This window comes from Salvelinus namaycush, chromosome 35 (genome assembly GCF_016432855.1).
Source record: "Salvelinus namaycush isolate Seneca chromosome 35, SaNama_1.0, whole genome shotgun sequence".
NCBI lineage: Eukaryota > Metazoa > Chordata > Actinopteri > Salmoniformes > Salmonidae > Salvelinus > Salvelinus namaycush.
In genome coordinates this window covers 31,371,367-31,391,320 of record NC_052341.1, presented here as the reverse complement: position 1 = coordinate 31,391,320, position 19,954 = coordinate 31,371,367, and the positions used below count along the sequence as shown (strand labels likewise).

The 19,954-nt window shown below is 41.8% G+C and overlaps 3 protein-coding genes and 1 pseudogene across 4 annotated transcripts in view; 2 read left to right on the top strand and 2 right to left on the bottom strand.

The window, feature by feature from the left end:
* The window catches only part of vti1a (vesicle transport through interaction with t-SNAREs 1A), a 176,293-nt gene extending 166,360 nt beyond the window's left edge, over window positions 1-9,933 (bottom strand). For both annotated transcript variants that reach the window (XM_038974861.1, XM_038974862.1), the window contains exon 1: window positions 9,742-9,933. In XM_038974861.1, coding sequence (XP_038830789.1) covers window positions 9,742-9,835 — 94 coding nt within the window. In that variant the 5' untranslated portion in view covers window positions 9,836-9,933. The remainder of the gene's footprint in view (window positions 1-9,741) is intronic.
* A 947-nt stretch (window positions 9,934-10,880) lies between these two features.
* On the top strand, window positions 10,881-15,713 carry LOC120029690 (annotated as a pseudogene).
* LOC120029935 (cytochrome c oxidase assembly protein COX19) lies at window positions 15,452-16,918 on the bottom strand. Its single transcript, XM_038975245.1, has 3 exons — window positions 16,727-16,918; window positions 16,369-16,480; window positions 15,452-16,233 (listed from the first exon to the last, which is right to left on the bottom strand). Exons 1-3 carry the CDS (start codon window positions 16,806-16,808, stop codon window positions 16,143-16,145), a joined length of 285 nt encoding a protein of 94 aa, XP_038831173.1. The 5' UTR covers window positions 16,809-16,918; the 3' UTR covers window positions 15,452-16,142.
* A 2,144-nt stretch (window positions 16,919-19,062) lies between these two features.
* LOC120030067 (arf-GAP with dual PH domain-containing protein 1-like) overlaps window positions 19,063-19,954 on the top strand; it is a 34,994-nt gene continuing 34,102 nt past the window's right edge. The window contains exon 1 of the mRNA XM_038975385.1: window positions 19,063-19,144. The gene's annotated coding sequence lies outside the window, so the exon portion shown is untranslated. The remainder of the gene's footprint in view (window positions 19,145-19,954) is intronic.

Genomic DNA, 19,954 nt, shown 5'->3' with positions numbered 1-19,954 from the left:
CTATAGACCTCGAAAATATGAGCTTAGGAAAGGAAAACGTTCAGTGGGTGAACCTATGCCCTGTGAATAGGTAGACAGCCTTTGGTTTGCAAATCAAGTGTTCACTTAACAATTAGACCAGTACAGAGGCTCTCAAGCCTCTCCATTGGTCTCAGTTAGCCTAGAGGGAATTCCTAAAAGGTGAAATTATAAAAAAATGGGGACTGTGACAGAAAAGTTTGCAATAAGTAGATTGCACATTTGTCACATGCTTCGTTAACATGTGTAGACGAACAATGAAATGCTTACAGGCCCTTTCCAACAATGCAGAGAAATAAATTATAACAAGGAATAAAATACACAATGAGTAACAATAACTTGGCTATATACACAGAGTACCAATACCGAGACGATGTGCAGGGGTACGAGTTAATTAAGGTTGATATGTACATATAGGTAGGGATAAAGTGGCTAGACAGCAGGATAGATAATAAACAGTAGCATCAGTGTGTGATGAGTCAGAAGAGTTAGTGCCATAAGGGTCAATGCAGATAACCAAATAGCTACCTGGACTAACTATTTAGCAGTCTTATGGCTTTTAGGGTAGAAGATGTTCAGGGTCCTGTTGGTTCAAGACTTGGTGCATCTGTACCACTTGCCATGCGGTAGCAGAGAGAATAGTCTAGGACTTGGGTCTGCCTGACACCGCCTGGTATAGAGGTCCTGGATGGCAGGGACCTTGGCCCCAGTGATGTAATGGGCCATACGCACTACCCTCTGTGGAGCCTTGCGGTAGTGATGGGCATTCCAACTCTTTTCAGTGAGCCGGCTCGTTCGGCTCAGCTCACAAAAGTATTTTTTCAAGTCAAACAGTCTGCGATAGTTTGACTATGATTGGTGTTAAAACAATTATAATTAAATTATTAAATGAAATCATACTCTATCTTAACCACAAAGTATTTAAAAATGCATTGGTTTGTTATGAAAATGAATGCCATTAAACATTTGCATATAAAGTATAACTTTTTAATGTATATAAACAAAGTGCATATAAATCTAACCATTCAAAACGAATACCATCTGAACAGCATAATAGAATATTGCACCATATCAAAGAAAAATGTATAACAATTTGCAAAATTGTAGCATCCCACAAATTTAAATAAATATAAAAAAAGAAGGATGCTATTTCACATGTGCATTTAAAGTATACCTTTTTTAATATATATAAACAAAGTGCATATAAATGTAACAATTCTAAATGAATACAATCTGAACAACATGTGCAATATTCTATTATTCATATCAAAGAAAATTAAATTATGTGCAAAACTGCAGCATCCCACTTAAAACATTAAACGGGTCCCTCTTATTTATTGCCATGTTATAACCAGCAGCACACAGCAATGCTGACCATATTTTGCTTTTATGAGAGATTTGCATTCAGAAACGCAATCTGCCTCACTTGAGGGGCTGATGTGGTTTCTTCTCTCAGTAATGATTTGTCCCGTTTTCGAGAAGACCCTCTCAGAGGGTATGCAGAGTCTCCCTGTCATGACTTTAGTAAGCCGTGGGTAGACCGAGGCCTTGTTCTTCCACCAGCTCCACCAGGAGGGGCTCCTCCAAATAGGATCGGACCTCCATTATGACATCTGCAGAGGGATTCCTTCGTGCTGCATTCCCAGTTGCTCTCTCGTCAAACAGCATCCAAACAGCAGACGTTTGTGGCACTACAGCTGGTGCTTCTGCTCCATCGGATCCCTCTTCTTCCTGTTGCCTGAGCCAGCTCACTGCTGGGGCTGTCCCTCCCTGCTGCTGAAGAGCCTCATCAATCGCTCTGGCATCACTGAAGGCGAACTTCTTAAACCTGGGGTCAAGTGCAGCGGTTTCTGATAGCACATGATTATATTCCATTCTGTGGAACTTTCTGTCCATTGATGAACATAGAGTTGATGGACACCCTGTCACATGTCCTGTGGTTACATTTGCTTCTCTCTGGCGGCTGGCTGTGATTCGCTGCAGATTCCCTTACACAGGAGTATCATTTTTGAGGCTGGCACATAGCTGAAGAGAGAGAACAGTAGTTCAGGTTAATGTTTTGTCTACTGATACTACATTCTCATCTACATATATATAATAATAGATTAAATAATGATGTAGCAATAACTGCTTACTGTACCTCTCTCCACTGATCTCCACAGTGACCTGCTCAAAGGGTTCCAGGACTCTGCACACCTCCACCACCTCCCATTCCTCTTAGGTCAGAGCATCAACAGGTGCATTAACAATGGCCAGGGTAGAGATGATGGCATCCTTTGACTCAAGAAACCACTTCAACATATAACATGTTGAATTCCACCTTGTATTGCAGTCTTGTTAAAGCCTCAGCTCAGGCATCCCCATCTGGCGGTGTAGACTTTCGTTTTTCAGCACCTACTGTGCTCCTGTGGAAGTATTCCTCAGCTGCTTTCACTTTGTCCACAGTGGGCTTCATCACCTTCAGAGCATCTCTTACAATCAGGTGATTGTGTGGGCAAGACATGGATGATGGGTCCATTTAAACATTTTCATGGCTTTGGATATATTAGCTGCATTGTCGCTAACACAACAGACCACTTTTCCATCTACTTGCCATTCTCTGGCCACTCTCAACAGTTCCTCTGCCAAGTTCTCTGAGGTGTGTCTGTCGCTGAACTCAAAGCAGTCCAGAAGACTGATCTTCATCTTCAATGGAGTGACATGTAACCTACATGTAAGAAGTGGTTACCCTTGATGTCCAGCAGTCAGTGGTAAGGCAAACGGCAGTAGCTTTTTGGACTCTTTGTGGCACTGAAGCCTGTTGTGCTCTCGTTCAGTTGTAGTTTTGAAAGGGTTTTCCTGCTTGGAACAGTGTACATTGGATTTAGACTATTGATAAAATTTCTAAAACCTCTGTCCTCCACGATCAAAAATGTCTGGAAACCGGTGGCAATCATTGCAACGAATGGAATATCAATTTGGCCTTGTTTTGCTACAGACAGACTTTGGCATAAACGTGTCCATAGAAGACTGCGTTGCTGTGGGTGGCAGAGTAGGCCTACTTGACTGAGTGGACACATCTCCACGTGAAGAGGTGCTGGCTCCACCACTGTCACTAGCAGGCCTGCTAGTTTCTTGAAGCTCTGCTACAGCTAGCTTCACAGTTGGGTGCGCATTTTGCATGTGCCAGTGTAGGTTGTGTGTAGAACCGGCTTTATATGAGATTTTGTTTTGGCAAATTCTACACTGCGCTCCAAATGCTACTGTGCTTCCAACTCATTTTCCAGCTGTTGTTTTCACAGCTGTCCTTCCGCTCTCTCCTCGGCTGCTAAGTGTGTGACTGAGTTGGCTCGGCCCTCCCTCACTCATCTTTGGTTCATTGGTTGACACTGCGTGTCTGATTGACAGGAACAACAGGTGAGGCTGTTAGTCTGAGCAGACAGTCAGAACGAATGTGTGCGCTTGAGCATTTAGGCCTATATTATTTTTTTTATTTTTTTTTAATTAGTTAATTTTATTCATTTAAAATCTTTTGATTATTCATATCTTTAGAAATAAATTCGGCTCTTCTGATATGCGAGCCGGTTCCCAAAGTTCACCTACAAGAGCCGGCCCTTAGAGCCGACTCGTTCGCGAAAGACCCATCACTACCTTGCCATCGGATGCCAAGCAGTTGCCATACCAAGCGGAGATGTAGCCAGTCAATATGCTCTCAATGGTGCAGCTGTATAACCTTTTGAGGATCTGAGGGCCCATGCCTCCTGAGGGGGAAGAGGAATTGTCATGCCTTCTTCACGACTGTGTTGGTGTGTGTGTGTGTGGCCCATGTTAACCTATTCATCTCTGAGCTTACGTTTTGGTGAAAACTCTTGGTAAATAGAATAACTCATGATAAGCTACAGACCATACTAACTCAGGCGAGCAAACAAAAGAGCGTTTTCACCAAAACTTAAGCTCAGAGATGAATAGGTTAACATTGTCTGTATAAGTTTGGAACATCTAGCCACTGGGATTGTTGCCCATTCTTCAAGGCAAAACTGCTCCAGCTCCTTCAAGTAGGATGGGTTCCGCTGGTGTACAGCAATCTTTAAGTCATACCACAGATTCTCAATTGGATTGAGGTCTGGGCATTGACTAGGCCATTCCAAGACATGTTAAATGTTTCCCCTTAAACCACTCGAGTGTTGCTTTAACAGTATGCTTAGGGTCATTGTCCTGCTGGAGGTGAACCTCCGTACCGGTTTCAAACCTCTGGAAGACAAACAGGTTTCCCTCAAGAATTTCTCTGTATTTAGTGCCATCCATCATTCCTTCAATTCTGACCAGTTTCCCAGTCCCTGCCGATGAAAAACATACCCAGAGCATGATGCTGCCACCACCATGCTTCACTGTGGGGATGGTGTTCTCGGGGTGGTGAGGTGTTGGGGTTGCGCCAGACATAGCGTTTTCCTTGATGGCCAAAAAGCTCAATTTTAGTCTCATCTAACCAGAGTACCTTCTTCCATATGTTTGGGGAGTCTCCCACATGCCTTTTGGTGAACACCAAACATGTTTGCTTATTTTTTTCTTTAAGCAATGGCTTTTTTCTGGCCACTCTTCCATAAAGCCCAGCTCTGTGGAGTGTACGGCTTAAAGCGGTCCTATGGACATATACTCCAATCTCCGCTGTGGAGCTTTGCAGCTCCTTCAGGGTCATCTTTGGTCTCTTTGTTGCCTCTCTGATTAATGCCCTCCTTGCCTGGTCCGTGGGTTTTGGTGGGCGGCCCTCTCTTGGCAGGTTTGTTGTGGTGCCATATTCTTTCCATTTATTAATAATGGATTTAATGGTGATCCGTGGGATGTTCATAGTTTTGGATTATTTTTTTTTAGAACCCAACCCTGATCTGTACTTCTCCACAACTTTGTCCCTGACCTGTTTGGAGAGCTCCTTGGTCTTCATGGTGCCGCCCCTTGCTTAGTGGCGCTGCAGACTCTGGGGCCTTTCAGAACAGGTATTTCATTTATATATATATATATATATATACACACACACACACACACCACACACACACACACACACACACACACACATACACACACTGAGATCATGTGACAGATCATGTGACACTTCAATAAAGTCCACCTGTGTGCAATGTAACTAATTATGTGACTTATGAAGGTAATTGGTTGCACCAGATCTTATTTAGGGGCTTCATAGCAAAGGGGGCGAATAAATACATATGCACGCATCACTTTTCCGTTGTTTTTTTATTTTATTTTAAACAAGTCATTTTTTTAAATTTCACTTCACCAATTTGGACTATTTTGTTTATGTCCATTACATAAAATACAAATAAAATCTATTTAAATTACAGGTTGTAATGGAACAAAATAGGAAAAATTCCAAGGGGGTGAATACTTTTGGAAGGCACTGTATATTATCCATGTCCTTGTTCCGCCACGACTCCTAGAAACATAGAATATAACAGTTCTTCAGGTCCCATTGATAGGATAGTCTGGAACGGAGCTCGTCCAGTTTGTTCATTAGGGTCTATGTTCACCAATAGAACAGGAGGTAAAGGCAGTTTATTTGCTCGCAAACGTAGTCTCGTCGTCAGGATGCCAGCTCGACTGCCTCTCTTGCACTGTCGCTTCCTCTTCGAGTACACGGGATTAGGGTCAGGCCCGGAGTAAGCAGAACGTTCTGAGCAATTATGTCAAAGAAATTTTCCGTAGAGCTCCGAGACAGGATTGTGTCGAGGCACAGATCTGGCCACCCGGCCAAACTGAGCAATCGGGGAGAAGGGCCTTGGTCAGGGAGGTGACCAAGAACTCGATGGTCACTGACAGAGCTCCAGATTTCATCTGTGGAGACAGGAGAATCTTCCAGAAAGACAACCATCTCTACAGCACTTCACCAATTATGCCTTTATGGTAAAGTGGCCAGACGGACGCCACTCCTCAGAAAAATGCATGACAGCCCCCTTGGAGTTTGCTAAAAGGCACCTAAAGGCCTCAGACCATGAGAAACAAGATGATCTGGTTTGATGAAACTAAGATTGAACTCTTTGGCCTGCATGCCAAGCGTCAAGTATGGAGAAAACCTGGGTCCATCCCTACAGTGAATCATGGTGGCGGCAGCATCATGCAGTGGGGATGTTTTTCAGCGGCAGAGACTGGGAGACTAGTCAGGATCGAGGGAAAGATGAACGGAGCAAAGTTCTTAGAGATCCTTGATGAAGTCCTGAGAGCTATGGAGCAGGTTCTCAGACTGGGGCGAAGGTTCACCTTCCAACAGGACAACAACCCTAAGCACAGAGCAAAGACAACGCAAGAGTGGCTTCGGGACAAGTCTCTGAATGTCCTTGAGAGGCCTAGCCAGAGCCTGGTCTAGAACCCAATCGAACATATCTGGAGAGACCTGAAAATAGCTGTGCAGCAACGCTCCCCATCCAACCTAATAGAGCTTGAGAGGATCTGCTAGAGCTTGAGAGGAGAAACTCCCAAAATACAGGCGCGCCAAGCTTGTAACGTCATACCCAAAAAGACTTGAGGCTGTAATCGCTGCCAAAGGTGCTTCGACAAAGTACTGAGTAAAGGGTCTGAAAACTTATGTACATTTTATATTTCAGTTTTATTTTAATACATTTTCTAAAATGTCTAAAAACCTGTTATTGCTTTGTCATTATGGGGTGTGTAGATTGGTGAGGGGAAAATGTTTCAGAATAATACTAACGTAACAAAAAGTTAAGGGGTCTGAATAGTTTCCGAATGCACCGTACGTACAAAAGAACGTAAGATCAGAATAAAACACAAAATAACACAAAATAGCTGCTATCCACTGCAGCGCCATCTTTACTCATGCATAACCGTATTGATTAGGGCTGTGACGGTCATAGATCTTTGGATGTTCACCCCGGCCACCGTAATAAGCGTTCGATTAGCAAAGAAAAACTCCTCTCCTGACTGCATGTGCTGCCATTGAAATAGAATGAATAGAATGGGCGTCCCCATTAAAGTCAATGACGGCATAATGGGTGGACTGGCGGCAATTGTGAGTGTACCAATTGCAGGGCTACCAGGTATGCCTAAAATATTCTGTCCAATAATCCCTTACAACCCGTCCATAAGGCCTGAAAAAATGTAGCACAGCATGAGAGGAGTTGCCACATGATAGAGAAGTATGTAGCTAGCTAGTGCTGTTAGTTCATTGTACAACTCCGATCGATTGCTGGTCACTGTGAAAAAGTTATTCTTTCAATGCATTTTTTTTTGCAAAAGGTGGGTAAACTGTTAACGTTTATCCTCTAAGGGAATTTTAATGTTTGTGCTTTTCTTATAACTAATTTCTGTGTTCTATTCATGTGCTGTTCTATAAACCAATTTCTGTGTTCATGCAAAAGGCTGACTGTACAATTCCTCACTATCAGTAGCTGCAATTTGGCAGTACGCCCAGACCTTGTTTTAAGAACGAACAAAAGATCTCAGTTTCAAGGTCTCAGCTTAGAGAAAAGAAGCCTCGTGAGGTATTGGTCTGTCACATGAATGAAAGAAAACAGTAACTATTAATTAATTATGCTAAATCACGCAAATATAACTTGTTTGTGTATAGCTGTATATAAGACAACTACTGGGACTGCCCAGGGAGAGCTCCTGATTGACATGTGTACTATGGTGAATTGAGTTGGTTGGAATCTCTCCAACGCACTGACAATAAACATTGATTAATTTAAGATTGACTTTGAGTGTCCATGTGTAAGACCTACACTACACCATTGTTTGTCAAGACTTCCCACGTTCTGGCACTGCTCTCCTCTCACTCACTCAGCTATGCTCTCTCAACAAACACACACACACACCCCGGCCCTCCCTTATCAGTGGGATTAGTGAAACAGTTGTTTTTTCTGCCATGGTGGCCGCGGAGGAATGCCATGGTGGCCGCGGTGATATTTAGAAGTATCCCAAAACCCTGCAACCAATCCATTTTCACACGTGGCATTGTTTTCAAAGTAGCCAAATTTTGCAGGAAAACCACGGACATGTCAAAGCCCATTCTATAAATTATATGTGTGCTTCTGCTGCATTGGGGGGGACGGGCTCGTTTGCTTGTTTCAGCAAGGAGCAACAAAGTTTAATCACGTTGTTGAAGGTCCACGTTCGGGCAGAAACGGACTCAACTGCATGAATGACAGGCCGTCCCGTCTTCAGTCAGCTGTTTGTACCACACCAAAAAATAAAATAAAACTTTTTGGGGAAAACATTTCAAGTTATTTTATTTTCATGACGGTCTTCATCTAAACTATCATTACCCGGTTATACAGTAATTGTGCCAGCCCTAGCATTGATACCAAATGTTCTCTTAGACCCATTCCCCCTCAGTTTTAAGTCGCCCTCACTTTTCTTGTAAGGAAGGGTGCAAATCACTGGCAGAGGACAAGCAGTCTAGCGAGGTGTACATGCAGTCTAGCAGTCTAGCGAGATGCCTTTGGAATAATTAGACATCCTCTGAAGAATAGTCTAATCAGCTATCTGCAACAGAAGACAATTGTTCACTCACAAGGAGACTTAAGCTAGGCCTAGGCTAGGCCTACATCATGTTTATCTGTTTAACTACAGTGAGCATTGACAATTTGTGCTCAAAATAAAGAACTGCAGCAGGTCATCTGATGCAGCACTCTATCAAACCCCTTCTTGGTCAAATAGGCCTGAATCGCACAGTCTCCTCTAAACAGGCCTGATGTTGAGATGTGTGTTACTTGAACTCTGAAGCATTTATTTGGGCTGCAATTTCTGAGGCTGGTAACTCTAATGAACTTATCCTCTGCAGCAGAGGATCCTTCCTTTCCTGTGGCCGTCCTCACGAGAGCTAGTTTCATCATAGCGCTTTATGGTTTTTGCAACTGCACTTTGAAGGATCTCGAAATGTTCCGCATTGACTGACCTTCATGTCTTAAAGTAATGATGGACTGTCGTTTCTCTTTTCTTTATTTGAGCTGTGGTTGCCCTAATATGGACTTGGTATTTTACCAAATAGGGCTATCTTCTGTATACCAACACTACCTTGTCACAAGCCAACTGATTGTCTCAAATGCATTAAGGAAAGAAATTCCACAAATAAACTTAACAAGCCACACCTGTTAATTGAAAAGCATTCCTGGTGACTACATCATGAAGCTGGTTGAGAGAATGCCAAGAGTGTGAAAAGCTGTCATCAAGGCAAAGGGTGGCTACTCCGAAGAATCTCAAATATATTTTGATTTTAACACTTTTGTGGTTACTAAATGTGTAATTTCATAGTTAGTGGGTCTTCACTATTATTTATTCTACAATGTAGAAAATAGTAAAAATAAATAAAAACCCTGGAATGAGTAGGTGTGTACAAGCTTTTGACTGGTACTGTAGGTCCTGACCATTCAGATGTTGTGCTGACAAGTACAATGTTAAAGTTTAGATATGTTCCTGAAGGGAGATTGAATCCTGGTGCAATGTCCATAGGTTGTCCTGCTTTTAGGATTGGCAGTTACTAGGATAGTTAGCAAGCTAGCTGGTTAGGTAACGTCCTTATTTCACTAACACAAAGTGAATATGATGAATATAATGACATTTGCGTAAAATACGTGTCATGTGAAACTAACTAGCTCGCTGCATCATTAATTTGTTGACATTATAACAAAGATATGTAAACTAAACCCTGTCTGAGATGACAGCTTGAAAGCTAGCTAGCTACTATAGTCAAGCCAGTAAATAGAGCTTAACGTGGCTTACCTCCACCTAATTTGGGAATCCTTCCAATTTTGTTTGTTATTTCTGCTGTCAGGGTTCCAAAGTCCTGTTCGTAGGCTTCAAAGTCTGAAGACATTTTGAAGTTTGAGTGTAAAAGAGGTGTCTTCTTGGCTGAAAGTTAGCTGAAGATGAAGCAAAACAACTCTTTCTGCGAATGCGAGCCGTCACTTCCGTGTTGGGTTACAACACATTTTACCCGGTAAGAAAACAGCAACTGTTAATTCATTGGTTCTTCCAATGTGAACTGTCAAAACTTTCACTCTGCGGGGATAGAAAAAAACATACTTGTATTTAGAAATTAAAGACATCGTATTAGCTACAGTTTATGAATTAAACATTTATTTATAGCTTTATCACATTGAAATAGAAGAAACCATTTGTTTTTAAGAGAACATAGCACATTTATAAAGAATGTTGCTACAATTTTAAATAGACATACACATTTATAATCTTTACTAATCCCACATTTTGTTTAAAAAATATAAAATGATGTGTTACACATTATCCATACCTACGCAAATAATGTCCTATTCCAATAAGCAACACCAGAGGGAGCTGTGCGTCTTGTGAAATACCACGTCCCCTCAGTTTTGCTACGTCATCTCTCTGCGACTTGTATCTGCAACCACCACGAACGATGTAAAGTTGCCTTTTTAAGCTACTTCAATCATTTAATTAACGAATATATATTATGTTGTTGTTATAGGGAACGCAGTTTGACTCGAGTGTATATTTCACCTACCTGTGTTGAATTAGCTAAATAGAATGTAGCTAGCTAAAACTAGCTGTATGAAAAACACGTCTTGCAATATAAAGACATCAAATTAGTGTAAATTAGTTGGCTAACATTTTTCGGTAAACTTTCCAAATGTCGACTTAATAAAATACGCTAGATCTTTTTGGGATATTTTTGTGTCGGTAAAATTAATTATGCGACAAATGTAGGTGGAAACGCATTTATGTGCAAATATTGATGTAATAACCTTTATATCGAAGTAAACTTGGCACGCGATGACATGCTGTGTGGTCCTCCCAAGGCATTAGTTTTTTTCTGCCGGGGGAGATTATGTGCACGAGCACAAATAACCACATCTGTAATTTAATTCCTGTCCGAATTGACCATGTCAGTCATTTTAGAGGCAAGTGTGCTGTTTAGCTCACAGCTGCAGGCTTGGGCATTTAGGATTTATTCTACTGCGGATCGCTAAAATAATGATTATGATCACACTTCCTCAATTCAAATATTATGGCAACACTATACCAAAGATGGTTTAAAAATGTGGGAGCCAAGATCGAGTTATCAGTGTAGCCTGTTATCACCTGGACATGTTGAAATATCTTCAGGCATAGAATAAAAACATCCAGTCTTCCGTCATAACGGTCAATTTATTTAGGAAAGAAGTATTGTTACAGGGGTTAGTTGGGGAAAAAACGAATTTCGTCCAAATCACCTCACAAAATATCGGATATTCTGGGGTAATAATTACATAACCAACTTTCTCTCTCTAGTTTGTTCTTGATGCTCCATGACAATAAATATTGAGGATCTTGTTCTGGTGACATGCTCATCTTTGCTTGGCTGCTGTTGACCAATACAAATAATCTTATCATGTAGGCCAGGGGTCTCCAACATGGTTCCTGGAGAGAGCTAACCTCCTGTAAGTTTTCGCTCCAACCCCAGTTGTAACTCACCTTATCAACCAGTTAAAAACGAGATAATTTGTATTTGTCAATCGGCAGCCAAGCATCGATGATCATGTCAGCAGAATAAGACCCTCAATATATATTGGAAAGGAGCATCAGCTTGCACTTTCACCACCCTCTGAATTTCATCATCATTAATGTCATCTGAAGCCTGGTAAAATGCATGCTTTCCCTGACTAGTTGTAGTGGGAGGACCACACAGCATGTCATCGCGTGACTTCAAGTGGTTATTATATCAATATTTGTGCATAAAAGCATTTCCACCTACATTTCTCGCATAATTCATTTTAACAACACAAAAAAGAGCCCACCTGTATAGCGTGTTTTGTCGACATTTGGAAAGTTTACTGAAAAATCTGCTTCCATCAGGCCTGTCTTGACATTTTTCATCCAATGTACTTTACTCACATAAAAAGGTTGGATGTAAGCCTGGTTAGTGACAAATCATTATTCTACTATCAATCTACAGGGCGCTTTCTCCAGTCCGGAGAAAGGAGCATATGGAAGACGAGGCCAAAGAGCGAGTGAAGGAGAAATAGGGTCCCGCAAAGGAAGGAGCTGACAGGGGCAGGGAGAAGGAGAAAGGACGCAAAGGACGTAGCTCCACTGGTAGCAGCATGTTAGACACAATTTGAGTGACCGCTCCTTTCCCATCTCTCAGCCACAACGCATCTCTGCTGAATCAGACCGCTTATCTCAGCAGTCACTGCTTTCTGATCTGTCCCCACAGTAAGCCCCTCTCCCTGTCAGAATGTAACTCTGGCTCAAGTAGCAGTTCTGGCTCCAGTTCCTCCTCTGCCTCCATCCGCTCCAGGTCTTCCAGCTCCCGATCCTCCAGCTCCTCAGGGTCACCCAACCTCATTCGCCGCCACAACAACAACCACCAACACTCACAGTCCAAGTATGTGTGACCCGTATAGCAGTGGTGCAGCCCTTAGTTAAAGTCTGTGCAGGCTAAATACTTTCAATTCACCTAATGGTTTAACATTCAAGAACTTCATGAGTTGAATTTGGTATGTTAGTGCTGGGCTGTCAAAAAAAACCTGCATGCTCCTTAACTCTGCAGGACCAGGGTCGGTGATCACTCCGAAAAACTAATCCAAAGACTGAAGGAGAGGGATCGTTGAGCTTGGAAGTGTGACATTTTTTTGGGCATGGAGGAATAAAGAGTAAGAGCTCTTCCATTTGTCCTGTAGATCCAAGTCATCAGTGAAAAAGGATGACAAGGAGAGGCGAAGGAGGAGCCCCAGCCCCTGACCCACCAAGGTGTACCTGGGCCGCCTCACCAGAAACGTAATCAAGGTGAGTAAAAATGACTGCTCAGTCTCCAAGTGTATGTGCACATCAATGGGATTCAATATAGCCTATTTGATTGCATTTTTTGTGTCAAGCTGCAGACTGTATGTTGAAGGCATTGGAGGTTTGTGGGAGTAGGGAGCAATATCTCTGAGGTTGGGTTTTGACTAAAGTCTCTTCTCTTTTCAGCGACACATCCAGGAGATCTTCGGCACATATGGCAAGATCAAAATGATTGACATGCCTGTGGACAGGCTCCACCCACACCTGTCGAAAGGTTACGCCTATGTGGAGTTTGAGACGGTCGTTGAGGCCGAGAAAGGTCTTAAACACATGGATGGAGGTTGGTGGAGACCAATGGTTCTGAGTCTACATGCAGTTAGCATCTATAGTTTGAATGCATTGTAATACTACTCTGTTGGACTCTCTGTCCATAACCTATCCTCAGAGTTTTTACTTTAATCAAACAATTAGAACATCATCAAAAACAATCTGGTTTCCTCCATACTGTTATTTTTCATCTGTGATGTCTGCAGGTCAGATTGATGGACAGGTGATCATAGCCACTGCCGTGCTGGCTCTCCCCTCACAGGATGCCTTCACAACCCTCTATGTGGCGACACACCCCATCCCGCATAAGGAGAAGGTCAGTCTCCTATAGTGTTAATGTCTTTGCGTGTGTGGAGTTCTGTCAGTCACTAATGACGTTTCACAGTACATTTCTGTATTTACATACAGTACCAGTCAAAAGTTTGGACACACCTACTCATTAAAGGGTTTTTCTTTATTTTTACTAATTTCTACATTGTAGAATAATAGTGAAGACATTAAAACTATGAAATAACACATATGGAAACATGTAGTAACCAAAAAAATGTGTTAAACAAATCAAAATATATTTTAGATCCTTCAAAGTAGCCAACCTTTGCCTTGATGACAGCTTTGCACACTCTTGGCATTCTCTCAACCAGCTTAAACTGGAATGCTTTTCCAACAGTCTTGAAGGAGTTCCCACATATGCTGAGCACTTGTTAGCTGCTTTTCCTTCACTCTGCGGTCCAACTCATCCCTAACCATCTCAATTGGGTTGAGGTCGGTTGATTGTGGAGGCCAGGTCATCTGATGCAGCACTCCATCACTCTCCTTGGTCAAATTGCCCTTACACAGCCTGGAGGTGTGTTGGGTCATTGTCCTGTTGAAAAACAAATTATAGTCCCACTATGCGCAAACCAGATAGGACGGCGTATCACTGCAGAATTCTAAATAAATCAGACTGTGTCACCAGCAAAGCACCTCCTCCTCCATGCTTCACGGTGGGAACTACACTTGCAGAGATCATCCGTTTACTTACTCTGCGTCTCACAAAAACACGGAGGTTGGAACCAAAAACTCATCAAACCAAAGGACAGATTTCCACCGGTCTAATGTCCATTGCTCGTGTTTCTTGGTCTCTTGGTTGTGTTTCTTGGTCTCTTCTTATTGATTACCATTAGTAGTGGTTTCTTTGCAGCAATTCTACCATGAAGGCCTGATTCACGCAATCTCCTCTGAACAGTTGATGTTGAGATGTCTGTTACTTGAACTCTGAAGCATTTATTTTGGCTGCAATTTCTGAGGCTGGTAACTGTAATGAACTTATCCTCTGCAGCAGAGGTAACTCTGGGTCTTCCTTTCCTGTGGCGTTTCTCATGAGAGACAGTTTCATCATAGCGCTTGATGGTTTTTGCGACTGCACTTGAAGAAACTTCCAAAGTTCTTGACATTTTCCGCATTGACTCACCTTCATGTCTTAAAGTAATAATGGACTGTCATTTCTTTGCTTATTTGAGCTGTTCTTGCCATAATATGGACTTGGGTCTTTTACCAAGTAGGGCTATATTCTGTATACCATCCCTACCTTGTCACAACAACTGATTAACTTTTAACAAGGCCCACCTGTTAATTGAAAAATTCCAGGTGACTAACTCATGAAGCTGGTTAAGAGAATGCCAAGAGTGTGCAAAGCTGTCAAGGCAAAGGGTGGCTACTTTGAAGAATCTCAAATATATTTTGGGGGGGGTTATTACATGATTCTATGTGTTTCATAGTTTGTCTTCACTATTATTCTACAATGTAGAAAATAGTAAAAAAATAAAATTCCTTAAAATGAGTAGGTGTCCAAACTTTTGACTGGTACTGTATGTATTTTCCCCCCTATTTACTATTGTAAGAAAATCCGGAGTCTTATGTCTTACATCTGTATCCTGTAATTAGATTGATCTTTTTTTATAGATTTCTCTCTTGTGCATCCCTGATTTACAGAATTAATGGCAGTTGACCATGTATCCCCTCAAGTGTGAAGATAGACCATTTGTCATTCCCCTGGCAAATAAGTCTCCTGACCTTTTGTTTTCATCCCCCTCTGTGCCTCTTAAGGTCTCGGTCACCACGGAGACGCTCTCTGGTTCGCCGCAGAACTCGTCCGCAACCGGGGGAGCGCCAGCGCTCACGCGCCAGCTTGAACTCCTCCAGGTAGAGCTGCCTGGAACCCCTGACCTCACAGCTCCTCTCCTCCCTCATTTTCCCTTTCTTCACTGGAAAAGTTTGTATCAAAAGTTCTACCCAGCTTCCTATCCTTGTGTCCTTCCCTCTACATTCACTGATCTCACAGGAAAAAAACATGACTATTGAGACAGCCTTTCTCTCACCATAGTATATTTTATTGGTCTATAAGTATAATAACAGTTGCTAGGATCAATCTGAGGCAAGCTAGCACTGTCAAGAGGAGTGAAATGACCCTCCCCTCCCTCTCCTCCCTCCCTCCCTCTCAAGCCATTGTGATTTGTCCTAAAGAGCTGAATGGTGGTTGACAGAATTCTCATTTTTGTGGAACTTTTATAGTTTTGTTTTGTACATAGATTGAGTGTTTTTTGTTTTCATATGCAACTATTAAACTGTTTTTAATTTGAGGCCAATTAATGAGTCTTGGAACAATTTATGACTGGTTTCCGTCAGACTCATTCACACCATACTACAACATTCCATAGTACCTTGAGTGGTTAGTAAGGCACTTTGATGAAGTGTAGCAAAGCATGTATTCAAACATTTCCTTATTCATAATGCATACTCGTAGGCTAGCTAGACTGAGGGAAGATCTTTTGTGTACCATGTGGACACAAGTTTGAAACATACCACTTTGAGAACTGAGAAGCCACCTCAGATAAATAATTTGTCAAGATTCCAACTCAAAACAAAGCACGGTTAATTTACCAAAAAATATTTATATACACACAACGCTTGAAACACTGCCCCCAATATATTACATTGTAATTGTATATACAAGACGTGGAAGAGAGAAACTATCACTCAAGCATGACAGCATCCATCTGTGTAGGAAGGAAAGTTTAGGGTTTAGCCTCCTTGTTCTCCGGGCTGGGTTTGTCCATCAGGTCTTTGAACCCTAGCTTCTCCAGAGGTTCCTTGGCCATCAGCTGACTTAAATAGCAGAGAATAGTTTCACATTGGTGATCAGAGCAGTCATGTTCTAGACAATGGTGTGTGTATATACCTAGTCATCTAATTCTCAACAGGAAAGAAGTAGCAGCTAAAGGAACAGTAGTCAATACTCACTTATCCATCCGGCACTCAAGGTAGTCTTTGGACTGTAGTCGACACATGGAGTTATCATAGCTGTTGTCTTTCAAGCACTTCATGAATTTCTCTTTGAATGCTTTACACTCTCCTGCAATGACAAACAGCAAAGAGATGCAATGGTGCATTGCCTTTCAAACACTAAACAACTACAGGGAAAGCAAAAGCAGCTTAACTGTCACTCATTCCAGTATGTCTGTCATTTCACAGATCTCATACATCGGAGGTCAAACATCTCTTTCCTATACAGCTGGAAACTACAGGAGCTGCGCACGTCACAGCTATTGCTGGAACTAACGAGTCAGTTACTCAACAAGGAATGGTTTATTTTTCTTACCGAAATGATCCAGAGGGAAGGATCCTTTGTCTGGAGCACGGGGCCGAAAAGACTTACTGCTAAAGTTCATAGCGGTCGACATGATTGCTTTTTGTAAGAGACGTATCAAAAATAAAAACACAAGACCGTCGCGATTATTTCAAGCAATAGCGCAGTTCGGTCGCAGCACAGTTATGACGTAGGCAAACGGTCTGAGCTAGACGTGAATAATCAACCCATAGATAACATCGATTACGTTTTCGACCATAGAGATCCTACTCAATTACTTGAGTGGCTAAGTCATAAACCTTCCAGAACGGTAGGAAATTCCAGCCATATTGGTCAGGTGTGTTCGTAAATGTAATATTGAGTGTTCAAGTGTGCTCTGGGCATTTGTAAAATCAGAGCATTGTCACATTGGCCATTTGTAAATTCAGCGAGTTTCACTCTGAGCACACACTGGACGCTCTGACTGAGGAGTATGGTTGATCCAAGTTCTGACCTCACAATGTCAGTCAAGCACCCACGCAAACTGGCTAATATTGGCTAGCTTGCTAGCTACTTCCAGGCACAAATGAGAGAATACCTCACTTTGACCATTTTACTCACCCTTGCAGAGCTGGTTAGGCTGTTTATGTTATCCAGATCGTTGGTGACTGTAACTGTGCTGCTGGCAACAATTTAATTACCTTTTTTTGCCGACGTTTATCAACACGGGGGTTGAGCGTTCGTATATTCAGCAGTTATTCTGCGCTCTGGCACACTTGACGAGAGTGCTCTGAAATCGGAGCAGATGGCCAGAGTGAATTTACGAACGCACCCCAAACAAGTCTAATTGGAATGTCAGTAAAAACATAATCCTGATTTGACTTATGCAGCAAAATAAAAGGCATGTGAGGCAACCTAAAATATTGTCATAATTATAAATACAGGTTTTTTACCACTTTTCTGTATAAATAGCCTCTAAAATATATGTAAACAGACCATACATGTCTATTTTTTATTTATTGGAAAGCTATTATTATTATTATTATATGATACAATACCAGTACTTGTCGCATTTACAACTTGTCTAAGTCCTATCATCAACTGATTTCAGCCAGTTGATGGCTGTGGACTGCATTGTTTGAATGGAATGTTGGCATTTTGCCAGTTAATTAGATATATTAATGGAATCATTCCTCTAAAACGGTTGGCTAGTAAGCAAACAAACAAACAGATATATTCTTCAAAATCATTATTTTACACAATGGGTGTGTTCGAAAATTCAATCTGGAGTGCCAGAGTGCTATGGGCGTTCGTAAATTCAGAGCGTTGTCAGATTGTCCGTTCATAAATGGAGAGCGTTTCGCTCTCGGAGCGTTCAGAGCACACACTGGACGCTCTGGCTGAGGAGTAGGGTTGATCCAAGCGTTCTGACCAACGGCAGTCAAGCACCCAAGCTAACTGGCTAAAGTTGGCTAGCTTTCTAGCTACTTCCAGATACAAATGAGAGAATACCTCACTGACAATTGTACTTGCCCTAGCAGAGTTGGTTATGTTGTTTTCATGTTATCCAGAGCGTTGGCGACTGGAACTGTGCTGCTGGCAACAATTTAATTAGGCTTTTTTGCCGACGTTTACTTGCACCGGCCATATTCAACTGGTGTTGACCATTCGTAAATTCATCAGTTATTCTTCACTCTACGAACGCACCCAATTTCTTATCACAGCACTGGCAAACCAGGGTTGACCAACTCCCTGACCAAAATGTCTGACCTTTAGCCCATAATAAGAGTGTTAAAAACCTTCTAGTATTCCAATTTCTAAATCGATGTTTTCGACAATCTAACTTTTAAAGGGACAGAAGTAAGTGGAATTAAAGGCAACTACAAATACATAATATTTGCCAGTAAACTGTATGGACAGTGCACCGTTTATTTTGTACAAAATAAAATAGTCCTTATAAAAACTTTCACAATATGTTGGCTGTCAGTGTCAGAAAGAAAGAAAAAAATTAGGCTACACAGGTAGTAAAAAAACAAGTAATGATCTTCATACCACTGGAGGTCTCATTGCGACTGCAGACACATGAGTTGGAGGAGAAGGAGGGGATGACACAGACTTCAGATAATGCAGTCAGCAAGACTTCGTAATAGAGCTGTAGTTTACAAGAGAGAGACTTGTCAAACATTCAAATCATCTCATCCAAGCAGATTTCTAATAGGCTTTTTATTGGCTTTTTTTGTTCAAAACCAGGAGCATTTTTTTCAGCATTTCGAGTAGCCTACAAGGTCACAATTGTATTTTTTGCTTTATCCCAGTGAACGTGCTTTGTATTGAAGTCTTTCGGGTTGGGTGGAGATCAAACGGCGATGGAGTCAGAGAGGAATAAACGTCTCTTGCAAGATGTCCTGGCCAGACCTGGAAACGATGTATGTGCAGACTGCGGCAATGCAGGTAGGAAACGAACGGTTGATAAAATAGAAGCGCCAAATCGTTTATGGTCCCTAAACATGCATGTGCTCACGTGTGTATGTGAGCGACGCGCGAGGTGTCATAGCTTAGTGTAGAATGCACCTGCCAGTTAACCTTAAATAGCCTATACTGTTTTATTTTATTGTCGTTGTGACAGCTATACCTATATAGCTATACCTATCTGCGATTCAACCAAGAATTGTCTTTTGACATTGTTCTGGAATGTCAAAATACAATTATTGGTTAAATCGCATTCCCTATCTAATGAATGTCTCTATTTTATATAATGACATTATTTCTAGTGCACTTTAAAGTCAATAGTTGTGGAAACAGGAGATAATGTGAATTGCTTTTGAGACACACCTTATAGCCTTAGAGGCAGTGGTAAAGCATTGGCAGCCATCGCCTACTGAGAAGCATTGCTGGACTATGGACCTTGTAGGGCTGTAGGGTATAGGGAAAACTGGCAAATGTATTGAGACATGCAGACCTTTTTTAAGATTCCTATACTTTCCTGAATACCTTCCATCATGTATGCCATTGTCTGTCACTCGAACCCACTCTGTCATTCTGACAGACAAGAAAATTAGTGGTTAAACCAGTGGCGTCAGTTCAGCTAAACTTAGGGTATGGCAAAACTCCAAAATTATACTTGGAGAACAACAAAAATGAAAAAAAATTGCCCAGCCACTGCTCAACCTCATAATAAATTGACTGATTTACATGTGGAATGGCGCGTACCTGTACAGTGCAACATGAAATATATGCATAATAAACGCCATCAATCCACAA

Coding starts and splice junctions, on each gene's coding strand:
- LOC120029935 (XM_038975245.1), bottom strand. CDS start 16,808: ATGTCGACCGCTATGAACTTTAGCAGTAAGTCTTTTCGGCCCCGTGCT. Junction 16,481..16,726: donor CTTCCCTCTGGATCATTTCG/GTAAGAAAAATA, acceptor TTGTCATTGCAG/GAGAGTGTAAAGCATTCAAA. Junction 16,234..16,368: donor CTTGAGTGCCGGATGGATAA/GTGAGTATTGAC, acceptor CTGCTATTTAAG/TCAGCTGATGGCCAAGGAAC.